A 16,389-nucleotide genomic window follows, 5' to 3' on the forward strand; every position below is an offset into this window, starting at 1 on the left:
CCCTCAGCAGCGCAGGGTGGAGTAAGTAAGATCTGTCTGGAACAGATAATCGCTCTGCTGTAAGCAATGGCTCTGGCCCCCTTCCAGCAAACATATATGGGTGGGCAAAAGGGTCGCCGCTTCACGTAGGTAATAATCCCACGGGGGGAGGGAGGTGTCTCGTAATTCAGCTCATTGCCACGCTTCACAGGCATGCAATCACTCTGCAGAGGCAGCTTTCCTTTCTTACGGAGTATATTTTATAAACCAAAGCAAAGACAACCAAAAAGAAGAGAAATGTTGCATTAAAATAAGAACGGAGCCACGACTGCCTAAGCGCTTTTTTTCCTTGGGTTTTTTTAAAGCCTATTTCACCTTAAAGAATCTGAAAACCAGCCACAAGGGAAAAAGATCTGTGAATTTTTGTAGTGGAAAGCGGTAGCCTCTAGGGCCCAGAGGATATGCAGGGAGGCATTTTCTCTTGCTGGTGCGGCTGAGAGCGAGCGAGCGAGCGAGCGAGACCTGGAAATGAAAGTAAAGAGATCAGGAGGCACATGGAGGGAGCTGCAGGGGCAGCCGATCCAGAAGCAGAATGCTGCCTTCTATAATTAAATAGCACTTACTATTATTATTACTTCTAGTAATAATACATTAATAATATCTCTAGTAATACAATACCATTTATCAAGGAAAGTTTATACGTAGTGTGGGGGGGAAAACCCGAGGAGAGGTGAGTCCTTTATTATTATTTTGGGGGGGATTATTTTTGTCTTAAACGAATCCTCCGTGTGTTTGCGTGTGTGTGTGTGTGTGTGTGTGTGTGTGTGTGATTGTGTATGTAGAAAAGGATGGACTTAAGAAACAAGGTCTGGATATTGCTTCCTTAGAAAGTAAAGGTTTCAGATAGTAACTGCATGGATGAAACGTTGTGTAATTGCAATTTTTTTAAAAAAGAGTGAAAAATAATACGGATTAGATTTTGAAGCTAACCCCCTCTTCCGCCAAAAATGTGGGGTTTGCAAAAAAAATAATTGTCAGAGATCCTAATCCCACCCCCCGGAAAAAAATGTGGTAGTAGTCTAAAAGTAGTTAGCTAGGGGAAAAGCCCCTGGGTTTATATGAAAAACTTAGTATTAATCGCGTTTGTGCCTGTTTGCGGTTTACATATTTGAGACCTGTGTTCAGGTCGGTTTTTAGGCTGCAGTTTCCCCCCTCTTGTTTGGTATAAACCCCATGAAGCAGCAGAGAAGCTGCTTTTCAGATGCACCTTCGTAGAAGCATGTAAAGTTTATCAAATAAGAAGGTCGTGTGATTTTTAAAAAAAAAATATTTTTTCAAATGCTTTAACGTTTTAGACAATTTCCGGGTGGCAGGGGAGGTTATCTTTTCTTCTCTTTTGTTTTTTTAAAATCTTAAAGCTACCTCACGGACTCCTGGAGATGTGCGATTTTTATTTAAACGGATGGGGGGTGGGGAAGGAGGAATAGTATGTTTTGGTTTGTTTTCTTTTTCTGAGGACGCTTAGGTTTTTCATTTAGTGGGAGACCCCTGCCATCAGGACCGGCGTGGTGAGGATGCCGAGGTTCCGGCTCCTGGCTGAGCCCGGCTGTACGAGAGGCGCCGGCGGTCCCCCTCCGTCCCGGCCGGCCGAGGTGGTGTATTTGTCCGCGGCGGCCACTAGGCAAGCCCGGGGATCGGCGGCCTAGTGCTGGGGGTGGGGGAAGGAAGTGAGCGAAGGCTTTTGCTTACACCCATGTGGGAACCAGCCCTGGGATTTAATTTTTAAAATGAGGCAGGGCGAGCTGGGTAAACAGGAAACCAAGAGCAAGTGGCCGAGGAACAGGCAACCTCACCCCACCACCCCCTCCTCACTCCTTGGCTGCACTGCGGTGCCCCTTGGGCAGCAGGAAGGAGGGCCTGCAGTACATGGAGGTGTTACACATGGGGTAGTCTGCGGTACACGGGGTGTTATGTGTGTAGCACAAGGCGGAGGGAGCAGACAATGGAGTGATGTGGACCCTGACCCCTCCACTCCCCTCACAGAGAAACTTATGGTTCACTGCTTTTATTGAGCAAGGGGTGAGGGGGTGACAACTCCCTGCATTCACTGGAGGTATCTCCCAGTGAAGCCAGTGGCACCCCAGTGACAGCTGCTGCAATGGTGCTGCAGGCCAGCAGTGGAACTAGTGGGGTGCTGGCGTGTGGGAGGGGAGCCACAGAAGTACCTTGGGGTGGCCAGTGCACAGAGGGACAAGGTTGTCAGACCCAGTGGGCACATCACAGTGGTGAGGACTCTCCAGAGGCTTCGACTATGAGGAGTGTTCAAACCCAGTGAGTGGGGCATGGCAGAAAACAACCCATGGTCATAGTGGGCTACATGGCTTGTCCTCTGCTTGATGTGAGTCCAGTTACCCGTTCTACTGCACCACTGAAGTGGCCAAACCGCAGCCAGTGAAAGACTCCATGTTGCAGACTAGCGCATCCCAGAGTCTTTTGCCTGGAGGAGAGTGCACACAGTCTGGGGCTCAACTCATGTCTTAGCTTTGCAACCTGCCACTTGCATCTTGGTGCACTGGCTGAAATGTTACAGTCAAAGCCTAGAAGCTGGTCAAGTGTGAACTCATCGCCATCCCAGAAATTTATTATGAAAAACTTTGTCCAGATTCAGCTCTGGCAGGGTTAGGAATAACACCTGGGTCCTCGATAAAGTAAATTCAAGTATTTCTGTTCATCTCATGGTGCCTCATAGAGTGTATCTACCCAGTTTGTGATTCAGTCACCCTGTTTATTGGCTCATGCTTCCTTCTGAGGGCAAGAAAACTATTTTGCCTGCCTGCAGCATTTTATTTCTGTCTGGCAAATAGTTTGTAATTCATTGACAAACTATGAATAAAGTCCTCTCTAGATGCTGGACTAGAGAGGATAAACATCTCTGGATTGAAAGGATAAGAGCTTTGTAGTGGGGATATAAATACACTGGATTCGAATTCTGCTGGTGATTTGAGCAGACAAGTCTGGACAGACAGATCTGGGGGGATGTGGTAGAAGGATGCTTAGGCACACTGCTTCATGAAATGTTTTCCACTGTGTTTCTAAAAATATTTAAAAGACTGAGAAAACAAAAGCCGAACAGGCTCTGCGCTTAAAATTAATTATGCATCAGCTGTGGTGTGGTGTTCCATGTATGGTGGCTTACTGTGTATTGGGTTTGCTGGTGTAATATGTGGTTTGGTCCAAGGGTCGAATGAGACATGGCAAAGGGACTGAAATAATGAGAGGAGACAGAAGTGACTGAGTTTGTCAGGAAGGTAGCAGGGAGGAGGTGTGAGAAGCAAAAGTACAAGTCTGAATAGCTTGCAGCAGTGGTGGGGCAGGCAGGACAGAGGAGAGGTCTGCCCGTGTATGGAGAAGGGTGCTGGTGTGGGGTCAGATTAAAAGGGAAAGGTGGTTGTTTCTGAAAGATGTGAAATAAGTTGTTAGAGCAGCAGCATGTGGTGTGCATTTTGAGGGTGTTGCCCTGAGGAGATGAGTTTTACGTATAAAGTCGTGACATAAGCCTGCAGGCGTGACAGAGCTTTAGCAGAGGAAGCTGGTCACCCACTTGCCAGGGAAGAATGTGAGGCAGCATCAGAGAGCAACAGTCTGGAGGGAAGATCAAGCCTGTGGTTTATGTCTAGAGAAGGCAATGCAGGGGCTTGGGTTGGTGAATGTTCACTGGGCAAGATGAGGGTAGGACCGCAGTGAGTAAATGGCATGTAGGGCACAAAGTGGTTTTTTGTTAATGAAAGTTTTGTAGCAAAGGTCAAAAGTGTGGTTTGGTGTTGTGGGACTTGCAGAGGTGCAGTAGGTTGGTCAGCCGTCTGTATGAAGCAAGGATGGAGATGCACGTGTTGGATATGGTGGCAATGGTGGTGAAGAGGAAAAAATCCAGGAGGGGAGCTCCTGGATGCTTGAAGCCTTGGGTAGCTCTAGGAAGCAGACATTCTGGAGCCTTTCCCTGTAGTCTTTTGGCTCCACTCTGGCTTTTCTGCAGTAATGTTGAATGCCCTTCTCTGTGGGCATGCAACAGTAACCAGTTCTCATTGTAACACATACCCACATCCTGCTGTGTAGGATGTTTTAGTGGTGAGGTCAGGGTAGCCATGTGAACAGGTACTGATCTCTTCTTTGCTCCTTGCAGTACTATTCTGACAACTGAGCTCAGAACTTGAGATTGAAGTAGGCTGTGAGTATCAGAAGCTTTTCAAGGTGATGATCTGTTTTGTGAATATATACAATTGTGAAGGTGTCCCACAACATTTTTGGAGTGCAGCCATTGACCAGCCAGTGTTCAACTATTCTGCCTATAGTCACCAATTATCTCCCTTCTCATCAGATCCCTGAACTGCTGCTTCACTGCCCTGACTTTTGTTCCCTCCAGTGTGGCTCAGGTCAGGGAGTGGCAAGAGCAGGGTTGCTCCTCCAGAGAGGACAAGCTAGGAGCTGAAAGTGATGACAGCTACCAGCAGTGCCCTCCCTAACTAGGGTGCAGTCCCACTATATCTGAACAGCGTAGAAAGAGCAAGATGTTGGTGGCAGGGCTCCATCAACAGTCCCAAAGATGATGAGGTCTGAGGTCCATCCAGCGAGTCCAATGGTAGGAGAGGGTGCCAGAGGCAGGACTGGAGACAAGCTGCCTACAGTGTAGGTCCAAGGTTTGTCCAGGAGATAGAACTGAGGACTTGTATACCTACAGTGCAGCTCAGATGAAGCAGCATGTCTGGACTTGAGCTTAAATGAAACTCCTAGACCATGGGCAGAGGACATGTAGGAGGAGGTCTACGATAACGCCGTTTGGGGCATTTAAGCCCTGTTAGTGCACTCAGGGCCCAGACAGCTAGAAATTCCTCTTTCCTCCCAGTCTTTTCCTCCATCAGCCTCTGTGAGGGTCCCCTTGACCTTGTAATCCTCTTTCTACCCCAATTTGTCTGTTATCATTTCCTGTGGTGACTCTTTCCTCTCTCTTGTCTCTGGTGGCCTTTACAGTTTTTCCTGTACTGTTCTGGGGTTGGTCTGTCCTCTTTCACAGCTTGCACCACTGTCTATATGGAAATGGTTCCTACTGCTTCTCTCTTCACCTTGTCTGTTCTCTCTTACTTATCCCGACTTCACGGAATTTCATGCAAGGATAAATACCAAATTAATTGCCTCTGTCTCTTTTTCAGCCCCTCAAGCAGGTCTGCCTGTAGTGTTAGTGATCATATTAACCTCACAGTCTCCTTCTTTCTTCCTGATTGCTCATTATCCAGGCTATTTATAAATCATTCCAGGCCTTCTGTTGGTGTTGTACTGAAGTCTACTTGCTCTTCTCCATCGCTTCTGTTAGAAGCCTTTATAGAGATGCTGGTCGTTACTCGCCATGTCTGTTGGCTTTACCATTCTTGCTGCGCTGCCCATCCCATTCCAAATGAAGGTGCAAATCTTTTACCTGCTGCTCTGACCAGATTGCTCTCAGATTTAATGTCTGATGACTTACAAACATTGTCACTTTCAAGCCCTCGCTTCCTTCTGCTACCACTTCTTTTCTAGTCTTTCTCCTGCCTTTCCCCTTCCGTCTACTCTCCTCCTTGGTAAAGGGCAAGTATAAATTCTTCTACATTTTGCATGATGAAGAGCACAATCAATAAGAGCTTGCTGAGTTGTCAGGATTGATTTTCACCTACCTTAAAGGTCCCTCTACCCTGTGTGCCATAGATACTGTAAAATACCTAAGAATGATAGGGATGGTGTTAATGTTTTGTTTTGTTTTACTGAGGTGATCCCAGGCTGCGAGGACACAGTGTCTTCAGCTCCATGTCATCTCAGTGCTTCTGTGCTTGCTGCCTTTGTCCCCTAAGTTACCATTCCTCAAATGCCAAGCATTGTTTGCAGACCTGTACACCTTGGGGAGGGGTCAGAGAGGAGGAACTATTCCAAGATTTGCATCCATACTGCAAGGGATGAAGCTCATGTGGTGTGATTCAAGCGCATTTTAGTTGAGAAAAGGAACATTACTTCAGAATGGCTCCACCACACTGCTTATTTGTCTGTGCTCACAGAGACACAGACTGGATTTGGTCAAACCCAGACAAGCTACTCTGTCCATTTGTGTCCCTGTGGGGCTAACTCTCTTGAGCCTTCCTCAGGCACGCTCCACCCCAATTTAAACCATTTCAGAGTGGAGCCCTGTTCCCTCTCCAGAGGATCATCCTCAAGTCTGTGGTCCACAGACAGCGATGAATCCATGCAATGGGAATTTTGTGCTGAAAATTAGCAGGCAGGAGCAGCACTTCTTCCTTTGCACTTCTCTTTGTGGTGTGCTTCCATAAACCTTACGTAGGTTACTTGTTTCATATGTCATGTGGTAAATCAGTTTAAATCCAGCCCAGGTAAACAGTGAGAATTGGTTATCATGAGAGAGGCCCAGCACAAATTCCTGAAATGACTGCTGGTGCGGGGGAAATGTTTCTAGTTTGGATTTTTTTCCTTTCCTAGAAGGCAGTCATTATAACTGTTGGTTCCCAATGCTTTATTTGCTGGCAGCCCAAGTAGAGGCCTCAAATTGAAGTAATTCCTCTTTGCCCATGTATCCTGGCGGTGGCATGTGAGAAAAAAACAGATACTTGGTAGTGAGATGCCTGCTGTTCTGTATCTGCAGTGTGGATAAATCCTCGACTTTGGTGTTCAGGGGCATCTGGTCTGGAACATTTTGTTAGTAGTAAATTCAAGCACACACACAAAATACTGTGCTGCTTAATTGCCAGCGAGACCTATAATGACTCATGTTCTGTTGTTTTTCTTTCGTCTTCCTCTGCAGCAACTATAATGGAGAGACAGAAGAGAAAACAAGAAATAGAGAAAGGACTTCAGTTCATTCAGTAAGTGGAAAATCTCATTGTTTACCATGGCTTTGGAGGCGGTTGTCTTCACATCAAGGATTGCAGGAACTGAGTTCTTACTAGTCACCACTTCGACGCTGCTGTGGGTGAAACATATATTGATCCTGAGAATTTTCACTGTGATTCTTGTTCTTCAGGTTGCTTCTTGTCCTACTATCTCCCTAAACTTGAGATTTTATAATTTTCATATCCTTGGATTTTGCCCTCCACTGCAGTTTCAGGATGATCTTTGTAGTCAGCATAATACAAATAGTACTTGGACTTTCTACAGAATGAAGATCTCCAAGTGCTTTCACAACAAGGTTACCCTAATTTTCTTAGGAAGGGAGACAGTGTTTCTATTCTGTATGTGAGGAAAGCAGGGTAAATGACTTGCCAGGTGCCCCGTATAGTGCTTACAGCAGAAACAGACAACCTGTTGCCAACCTGATATGTGTCTTAGGTCACTCTTTTGTCAATGTCATGTAGCCTTCTAGAGCTTGGGGTGGTTGCTCATACGGTAGCTACAAGTCCCAAGTGCTTCCTTATAAAATGAAGTACCAGATTTTCCCCTCCAGTGCTTGGTTTAGCCTGAGAGTCAGGTCCAGGTTCCATGGTGAGTAAGGAAGCAGCAAGATTATAATCAGATTATATTGTGTTTTTTTTTAAGGTCTACTTTGAGTCCTGCATTTATCGGGCTGAAATCTCTGCATCTACAATAGGGGAAAAAAAGCCAAATCTTCCATGTTACATATTAAAATCCTGTGGCATGGCAATGATACTGTTACCACAGACTGAGACTAAATGGGGTTGATAACCCAGTTTCAGAGAAACAATTGTGAGGTTTATTTATCGGAGAGAAAATAACTTAGAAATAAGGAGTGTTGTTTGTGCTTCTGGAGCATACCTTAAACTCCAAACCCAGGACAGTATCATCTGTTGGCTTGTTTTCGATGTGAAAGAGGGCTTAGTCCAATGTCATTAGCAGTGTGAATGATTCTTACAGAGTCAAGGCATTTCCTGTAGTTAATTCTAAGAAGCAGATGATGATTACATTAAGTGAAATCCAAAAAAAAGTTCATTCTCTGACCAGTAAGATGCTGCATATGATGTTGTATTTCAAAGGTGAAGAAAGCCATGAAAAGCACTAAGAATTTCTATAGACCATGTTGTTTTCTCATTGAAGAGGAGAGATGAATACACATGGACTATACCTGGATGACCTGAGCGGTTTGATTTGAAGGATGGAACCTTTAAACTAAGTCTTAGTGTTGTGGGGTAGGTGTTATCTAAGCAAGCACTGCCAGTTTTGTGGCATAGCCTGGCAGCCTTGGCTGAGACAGCTGGAGTCAAATGGCCTCCTGAACCTGCATTTTCTTCTTCTTATCTTTTGTGGTGTAGGCCTAAAGGCACGTGGCTAAGTTAGCGCAGAGGAAAGTGATTACATTTATTAGTGCATGTGTTTGGTTGCACAGAGGACTGGAGGAGGTCTTGGAATGCCAGTCTGGTGCTTCTCATTAGATCCAAATGCTCTTAAAATATGTTGCATTCTCCATGACAATCTCTCATGGGACTCCCTTAAATATGTTATTTTTTTAGTTGGCAGTCTGAAAGCACATTACAGAAGATTATATGTGTGCAGAAAATAGCTGAGAATAAGATTCCTCTAGTCTCAAATCTCTTTGGGACCTGACTGTCTCTTGACATCACTGGGACCCTCAGTGAGCACAGTGCTCCTTAATTGTGTTCTCATTGTCCCAGCTGCCTTTAAAGTGATAAATTGTTCAGCAGCTCACTGAGATCATCAACACAGGAGCACAAGGATGGCATCTTCATCAGACAAAAGCCTGTGTTTGTATGGATGCCTGTTTCATGAGAATTTTCTCTTCCTTTTTTTTTTTTCAGGTCCACATTACCCCTAAGCCAAGAAGATTATGAGGTAATGAAGAATTTGGTTTCTGAAACTGGGAACTCTATTTAGCAAGATTTTTTTCTATTGCACAGCCATTAGTTTATATACCGAAACTGGAGATTGTGGGATGTTCTGTCACAATTTGTCTATGACTTAAAGCTGTAAGGTTGTGGCAACTTTCAGGAAAAGGAGAATGCTTTTGAGTGTTCAAGAAGGAAGGAGATTTAACTGAATTATTCTCCTCTACCAAAAGACTGATGTTTTACAGGAAGGTGAGGAGGCAGGAGAATCTCAGTGGTCAGGAAGCTTGCTGAAATGTATGAAAGGAACGGGAAACTGGGAAACATCTCCTGTCTCTGAATAGCTACTTCAGTCTATTTTACTCTCTCTGCTGCCCAGGCCTTTTTGCAGAAGCTGGTGAGAAACCTGTTTGCAGAGGGCAATGATTTGTTTCGAGAGAAGGATTTCAAGCTTTCGCTGGTGCAGTATGTAGAAGGACTGAACGTGGCAGATTACGCAGCCTCCGATGAGGTGACCATCCCAAAGGAGCTCCTGTGCAAGCTACATGTCAACCGAGCTGCCTGCTACTTTGCCATGGTGAGTGCCTTCCCAAGACATCCTCAGGAGCCAGAGAGGACATCACGGTTGCAGTGCCATGCAATTGGGAAAGATACCAAGAGGGATTGCAATTGATTTTGTCTGCTCCCTCCTCCAACACTGGAGGAGGCGATAACACACAGAAATGCCTGATATCTCCCCACCATTGCACTGTGTCTTGTGAAACCAGAGGAAAGATGTGAAGGAGAGAGGGCCAGGCCTAAAGTACTGAGAATGCAGTTCCGGTCCATGTTGGTGTGGAATTAGTACAGTCTGGAGATCTGAAAGACCCAATGCCCTCTAGTACTGACTGAATATTTCTCTGGAATGCTATTGCTCTGGAGGCTCCTGCCTCCTGAAGTGAGGTACTGGAAGACAGTGAGGAAGCTTTGGGTCTTGATGCAGCTTTCTGCACACACATAGAAAAGGATTCTGAAATGCTTAGGCTCCAAAAGGCTGTGTGCTTCCATTTTACAAAGGAATCTGACAGCTTTCCTTTATGGCACAACTCCAGAGCAGGTCCATCCTGTTCTTAATGAGACCGAGTCCCATGAAAAAGATCATCAAGCAGTCACATAATTACATGATTGTCAACTGTAATGTGCCCAAGGTTGAGGGGTAGACAAGGTTGCTCAAGCAGCCTTAATTCTGGCATTTACTGACTTTGAATTGTTTTGAGTTTTGCAAGGCTTAACAAAATGTTCCGTTACTGTAGTTTTGCGTGTTTGTACACTGGTCTGTGTGTGAGGTAATAAATGTGTTTTACATTCCTGTTTTCTGCTGAGAGAGAAAACGTTGGCATTCACACAGAAGGAGGGGTTAATCTTCTCAGCTGACTGGAGATGGTGTCTTTCCATGCAGGGGTTGTATGAGAAAGCACTGGAAGACAGCGAGAAGGCTTTAAGTCTTGACAAGGAGAACATCCGAGCGCTCTTCCGGAAAGCCCGCTCCTTAAATGAACTCGGAAGACACAAAGAAGCATATGAGTGCAATAGCCGGTGCTTGCTCTCCCTCCCACATGTAAGCTTTTGACCTACAATTCGTCTTGATTTCTGGGTCTCACCAGCTTGCTCCTCCATAACATACTTAGTGTGAGGCCAGAGGGTAGTAGAAGAGTAAACTTGGCTGTTCCTGGGAGCACACATACCCACAGGAATTTTTCTGGCTCAAAGATGTGTGGCCTCTTGTGTTTCTTCGGTCCAAGTCACCCTCTGCAGATAGTGCCAGCCAGAGACATTGGTTGGTGATGGCAGGTTTGGTGGCCTACTTGTGAATAGCAAAACCCTACCCTAACATAATGTGCCAAGGCCATGAAATTATTTTAATTAGCTGGTTTGATATGTCTAGTGGGAGTGACTAGGAGCATGGGACAAATGGGAACTGGAGCGCTGGAAGGAAAACATATCTGCTTTTCCTGTTTTAGATAAAAATGTTTGACATTTTACTTACTGATTGGTAAGACAAACTGATAAAGCTTTTTATTTCTTGAGGGACATGCAAAGATGTCTTTGACATAGAATCATAGAATCATAGAATGATAGGGTTTGGAAGGGACCTTTAGAGATCATCCAGTCCAACCCCCCTGCAGAAGCAGGTTCACCTAGATCAGGTCACAGAGGAACATATCCAGGTGGGTCTTGAAGACCTCCAAGGAAGGAGACTCCATGTCCTTCCTGGGCAGCCCGTGCCAGGGCTCTGACCCTCCCAGTAAAATAGTTTTTCCTTATGTTTAAATGGATTTTCTTGTGTTTCAGCTTCATCCCATTACCCCTTGTCCTGTTGCTAGCTACAATAGAAAAAAAGGGATGTCCCAACCACCTGGCACCCACCATTTAGATATTTGTAAATGTTAATAAGATCCCCCCTCAGTCTCCTCTTCTCCAGACTAAACAGCCCCAGTTCCCACAGCTTTTCTCATATGAAAGATGTTCCAGTCCCCTGATCATCTTTATGTCATCTATGACATCATGTTTCATAGTTATTTTTATGTTCACAGGTGTGTAAATTTTTGCATTCAGAGGGAGCTATCTGCATACACCAGGCCCTAGATATTTTCCTGACAGTGCTTTTGTTGAGTGTCATTATAGGCCAAATACTGAACAGGAAACCAGACTCTGATTAGATGGATTCTAGCAAGCACTGATTATGTTTGCTAAATTTGGTTCTGATCCATCACAGTGATGCTACTACAAGAAAAATGCATCTACTTCATTAGGAGAAGTTAACTTCCCTTTATTATTAGTGTCACAGAAGGAATCTTCGAAAGCCTTGTTAGCAGTTAGTTATTCTTTTTACGTAGCTTGTAAGTTCCATTTTTCTTTGTCTTGGTGGAGCAGGATTGCCAAAACATATTAAAGGTATCACATTAGGAGAGTTCTAATTAATTGGTTTTTAAACAAACCATTTCATAAACAAAACCATCTAATACATGTGTTCACGTAGAGCCCTGTCTGGCTGCATTTCACACTGCAGTTGAGCCACTTGGTTGAGTTTATTTTTTAACCATGTACTTACGTTTACACTTCTCCCGTTATTATCATTGCAGTCATTACGGTCTACAAACATTATGTCAAACTTCTCTGTGGCAGGAAAGTTCAGCCTTATAAATTCTGAATCAAGTGAGCTGCATTCTCAAATCTAAACAAGTCAGTCTTGTAAGTTAACATACCCTGTTGCCTTATTACCTGATTAACAGAAATCATAAGCCTTCTCTGCATCAAAGGCAGGTCACGCTCTCCATCATCTCCCTCTTGTTTCCATTACACCTCTGGAGCACACAAGTACTTCCAACTTGCATTGCTGTAACAGCTGAGAACTTTGTGGCAGTCAAAGCAGAGCATGTATTAAAACTTGCAGTGATGAAGGATCTGCCACTCAGTTGACTCACTGTCTAGCAGAGTTAACCTGGTTTTGGGTGCAGATACTCAGTGCTGCTAGTTTGCAGTTTCCCAGCGTGGTGAAGTCAACACTTATCTGTGGTGTTGCTTTTTTTTTGGTGTGGGTTTTTGGGGTGTTGGAAGAGAGCATATCGCATGCCCTTTGTTAAGCATCCCCTCATTTAGGTGGGAAGTAGTAAATGCCTGTGGGTGGCATTTGGCTGATGGAAGGGAAAGCTAAAAGAAGATCTTGGGGGTGGCAAAGAGCAAATAACTTCCCACCCCTAAACGTCAGGCCTGCTGACGAAAAGGGCAATCATTAACAATGTCTTGTTGGGAAGGGAAGTGAAGGCAGTCTAGAGAGAAATATATTCTTGATCTTGTCCCATAATCTGAGAATACATCTCAGACTTATGTTGGCATATGGGTTTGGATAGGGTAAACCCAGTAGGTATGAGGTCAGTTAAAGGAAATTATGTCAGAGGTCTTTTGGGTGAGTTTTCCACAGGGAGCAAGAGAATGACAGACTTCAGAAGACACTTGAGAGAATGTTTGGGAAGGCAGAATTACCAGAGGCAAACAGAACAAAGAAAGTGTGATTGATGTTAAAAAGATATGAGAGGTGGAAAAGAGTGAGGAAGGAGAAGTGACCATAAGATTTGACCAAGAAGATGTCTCTGGGTGGTGTGAGGATGGTTCCAGGAAAGATGGTACATCCTGAAGGGGCATTAGATGGAGAGAGAAAAGAAACCATCTTTACTGAGTTCAGAGAAGGAGATGACAAGACCAGTGCTTGGCATGTGGAGGAGCAAGTACAGCCAAAAACGGTCACTCCAAATTGAAGGGAAAAGTTACTGATACTGTGAGCTCTGGAAGAACCAGAGGACAGTGAAAAGTTGAAAGGGAAAGGCTGCACCTGCAGGGAGAGGAGGTTAGAAAGACCAGCTTATCAAGTAGAGAGAAGACAACAAGCTTCAAGTTTAGAGATGAGGGAGATGTTGGGATATTAAGGAAGGATATCACAATAGGTTGGGCAGACTTTTTTTCTTCTTCTTCTTTGAAGAAAGAGTTAAAATACCACAACATTTTTGCAAAGGGAGAGAGAGGAAAGCAGAGGAAAGAGTTGCTGGTGATAAGAGTTGTTAGTCCAGGCAGAACTGAAGAGCAGGGGAGTGGACTGTGGTACAGAACTTTGCCTGAAGCCCACAGTGGTGTGTGAGTGGGCACGGGCAGTGAGCAGGGAGGATGGTTAAATGCCATGCAGTGAGGAAAGCAGAAGGATCTGCTTGACTAAGCTGAAGCAGTATAACTGGAGCCGGAGATGGTGAAAATGTCTTGTAGCTAGGAAGTTGAAGACTGAGACCCGATTTCAGCTTTAAAAACAAGCAAGCAAGTAAAACAGGCTAGTGAATGCAGTCTGTGTGTAAAAACTGGTTATTAACTTTGTGACTGACAGAGAGGGAAGGCATGTAGGCTCCTTCCCAGGCATGGGGACCTTGTGGAAGCTGTATTGCTCCCCGGCAGCCAGCCTTGACAGCCCCTCCAGCCTTCTTGCCAGTAGGACTCATGAACAATGCTTTGGGAGAGTGGGTGCTTTCTTGGAAGCAGACTTTTGATTGTGATTTTCCACAGCATCAAAAGAGTGTAGAGAGATCCTAGTGCAAGCTTAGCATGAGTAAATGACAAGAGCCCTCAGGTCAGCATGGACTCTCCTAGGGCTGCTCTGTCAATTGTCCACCTGCTCTGGTCTACTGGTGAGGCTTCTGGGCATAGCCCATGGTAGGTAACTGCACTCCTGCTTATTTCATTGTGTGTGCCACAAAGGCAAAACTGAAAGTGTGCTGCCAATGGTTTTGTCCTCAGGATGAAAGCGTAACACAACTGGGTCAGGAGCTTGCCCAGAAGCTGGGACTGAGGGTTCGAAAAGCATACAAAAGACCTCAGGTATGACTTTTTTTTTCTTAGAGTCTATCCTTTGCCACTTTCAGGTGTACTTTTGCAAAAGTGGGACGTGCTGCTCTGCAGTTTTAGACACCCATGCAGTCCCTGTGGTGGTCTGCTCTCTGCCCTCCTTGTCCTGACCCTCTGAGTCGCTTTGCCTTGATGCATTTCTAACCCCATTGCTGCTGTGTCTACTGCCAGTATGTCCTGCCTGAGAGTCCCCAGCTAAGCCAGGCAGAGGTGGGCTGGTGCTGCAGGAGAGACTTCCAATGCATGGGGAGCCTGTAGGTTTTCTTGAGGAGAGACACATGTGGCCTGATCCCAAAGGAGGTTTTGCATTACACTCCTTTCCCTGTTATGGGATTAGAAGGGTGGGATCCTCCAGTGTGTTGAAGGCATGGCTGGTTTTGTAGTGTGATGTGTCATGAAGGGTTCCTGCCCCACACCTAGGCCTACACCTTCCTTGTGGTGGGGGAAAGGCCTGCACTCAAGGAGAGGAACAGCAAGGACAGCAAAAGGCAAGTCATAGGCCCAGTTAATTGCTGCCCATGGCTGTATCCCTAACGTGGCTCTACAAGAAAGTGCTGAGGTAACTGGAGCGCTGTTGGTGTTTAAAGGTGTACCCTGGGATGGAGCTAGAGGGCGTTAGGCCACTGCTGACACTCCTGGAGAATGCTGCCCTGCTCCCTGAAAGTCCCAGGGTGCATTTTCCATAGGGAACATTAGGTAGTAGTCGAGGCTTTCACAGCCTCGGCCTGGCAGTGGTGTGTTAAACAGACACCATGTCCTGTCTCCAGAGGGGCACCTTTGCCGTATGTGGTGAAGTGATTGGTGAGTATCCCCTCTGCAGAGAGCTTTTGAGGCAAATCGGCTTATTCCTCTTCCTAAACAACCTCAACCTGACAATTAACCTAATGTGAAATGTAAAAACCCCTTTGATGTAGCTCTGAATATTGTGAAATTATTCCATCTTAAAGAAGAGGAAGTTTTATGCAGAAATGCTTTTTGTAGCTGCTCACTGTTCTGGCCTTGCCACCTTTTTGGTGCTGTCCTGTTACTCAGTGATGGGTTTAAACCACCTGCGCTTTAGAGAAGTTTCAAAATGCTTTTTATTGTTTGAAATGTAGAGATTGGTATTTTGATAACACCTTGCTGTCTCTTGTGCTGACTCCCAGCTTTCGTTCCAGTGCTGTAATGCCTTCCCAAAGAAGGAATTTCTTAATGAAAAGACAAAACCTTCCATTCCCCGGGGAAGTTTTTTTGCATCCTGATTGTGTGTTGGATGTTGGTGGGGTGTTTTTTTTGCAGTGAAGTTTCCAGAACAAATACACAGTCCTTTCAGCAGTCATAAAACGATACCCTTGTGTCACAGTGGTTTTGGGGTGGCTGCTATTTGTGGGCAGTGCCTGGGAGGAAACTGTGTGTGTATGTAACCCAGCTTTACCTAGTTTAGGAGCATTTGTGGACTGTCTCTGTTCTAAGGGCTCTCTCTTCCTTGCAGCAGGAATTGGAAACCTTCTCGCTACTCAGTAACGGCACATCGGTCAGTTTGTCAAACCAGGTAGAGTGTGGTTGGTACTGTTAGTGGGTGGTGCTATTAGAATGCTTCACAGTTTAATTTACATGCAAACTTATGTCTGTCTTTTAGGATTTAAATGTATTAATTAGTGTTTTCCACTGTTAAGGAATATTGCCAAGGAAATGAGTTTCTTTGAAAATATTTCTAGTGACAGTATTTTTAACATCAGTAAACAGATCACAGAAGATGGTTGCTTTTTTCTTGGCTATTGTGAATGTTTGCTTTCTCTTGCATTTTAAACAAGTTTTAGTTTTCAGGTTTTTACATTATTAGTGCAATGTTAACTGAAAATCAAAAAGTGCAACTGACAAAGAAACACAGAAGATTAAGTCAGACAATATACTGAGCAAAGTGCATACACAGTTAATGTATTCTTTGTATTGTCTTCACACCTGGGAGATCCAGCTTGGGCAGGGCACTGTAAAATATTAAGCTAAAATATAAGAGATTTGCTTTTCTAGTTAGATTGTTTTTCTAGTTCCACCACTGTAAAAAAAAAAACAACAACCCAAACACTTGCTGTTTTACAGGCTATTTAGTACTTCACACCATTCCTTAAAGCAAACAAACTATAAAACTGTCAGATTTTTTGTTTGGTACAACTAGGTG

The 16,389-nt window shown here is 44.7% G+C and overlaps 1 protein-coding gene across 13 annotated transcripts in view; it reads left to right on the forward strand.

The window, feature by feature from the left end:
* ZC3H7B (zinc finger CCCH-type containing 7B) overlaps positions 1–16,389 on the forward strand; it is a 49,430-nt gene continuing 33,041 nt past the window's right edge. For 5 of the 13 annotated variants that reach the window (XM_062013114.1, XM_062013126.1, XM_062013183.1 and 2 more), the window contains exons 1-7: positions 1–21; positions 6,815–6,875; positions 8,781–8,814; positions 9,187–9,384; positions 10,246–10,404; positions 14,124–14,204; positions 15,703–15,762. In XM_062013114.1, the coding sequence (XP_061869098.1) occupies positions 6,823–6,875; positions 8,781–8,814; positions 9,187–9,384; positions 10,246–10,404; positions 14,124–14,204; positions 15,703–15,762 (585 nt within the window). In that variant the 5' untranslated portion in view covers positions 1–21; positions 6,815–6,822. The other 8 variants (XM_062013120.1, XM_062013199.1, XM_062013140.1 and 5 more) reach the window with 7 other exon arrangements.

The sequence above is a fragment of the Colius striatus genome, chromosome 1 (assembly GCF_028858725.1).
Source record: "Colius striatus isolate bColStr4 chromosome 1, bColStr4.1.hap1, whole genome shotgun sequence".
In the NCBI taxonomy this organism is placed as follows: domain Eukaryota; kingdom Metazoa; phylum Chordata; class Aves; order Coliiformes; family Coliidae; genus Colius; species Colius striatus.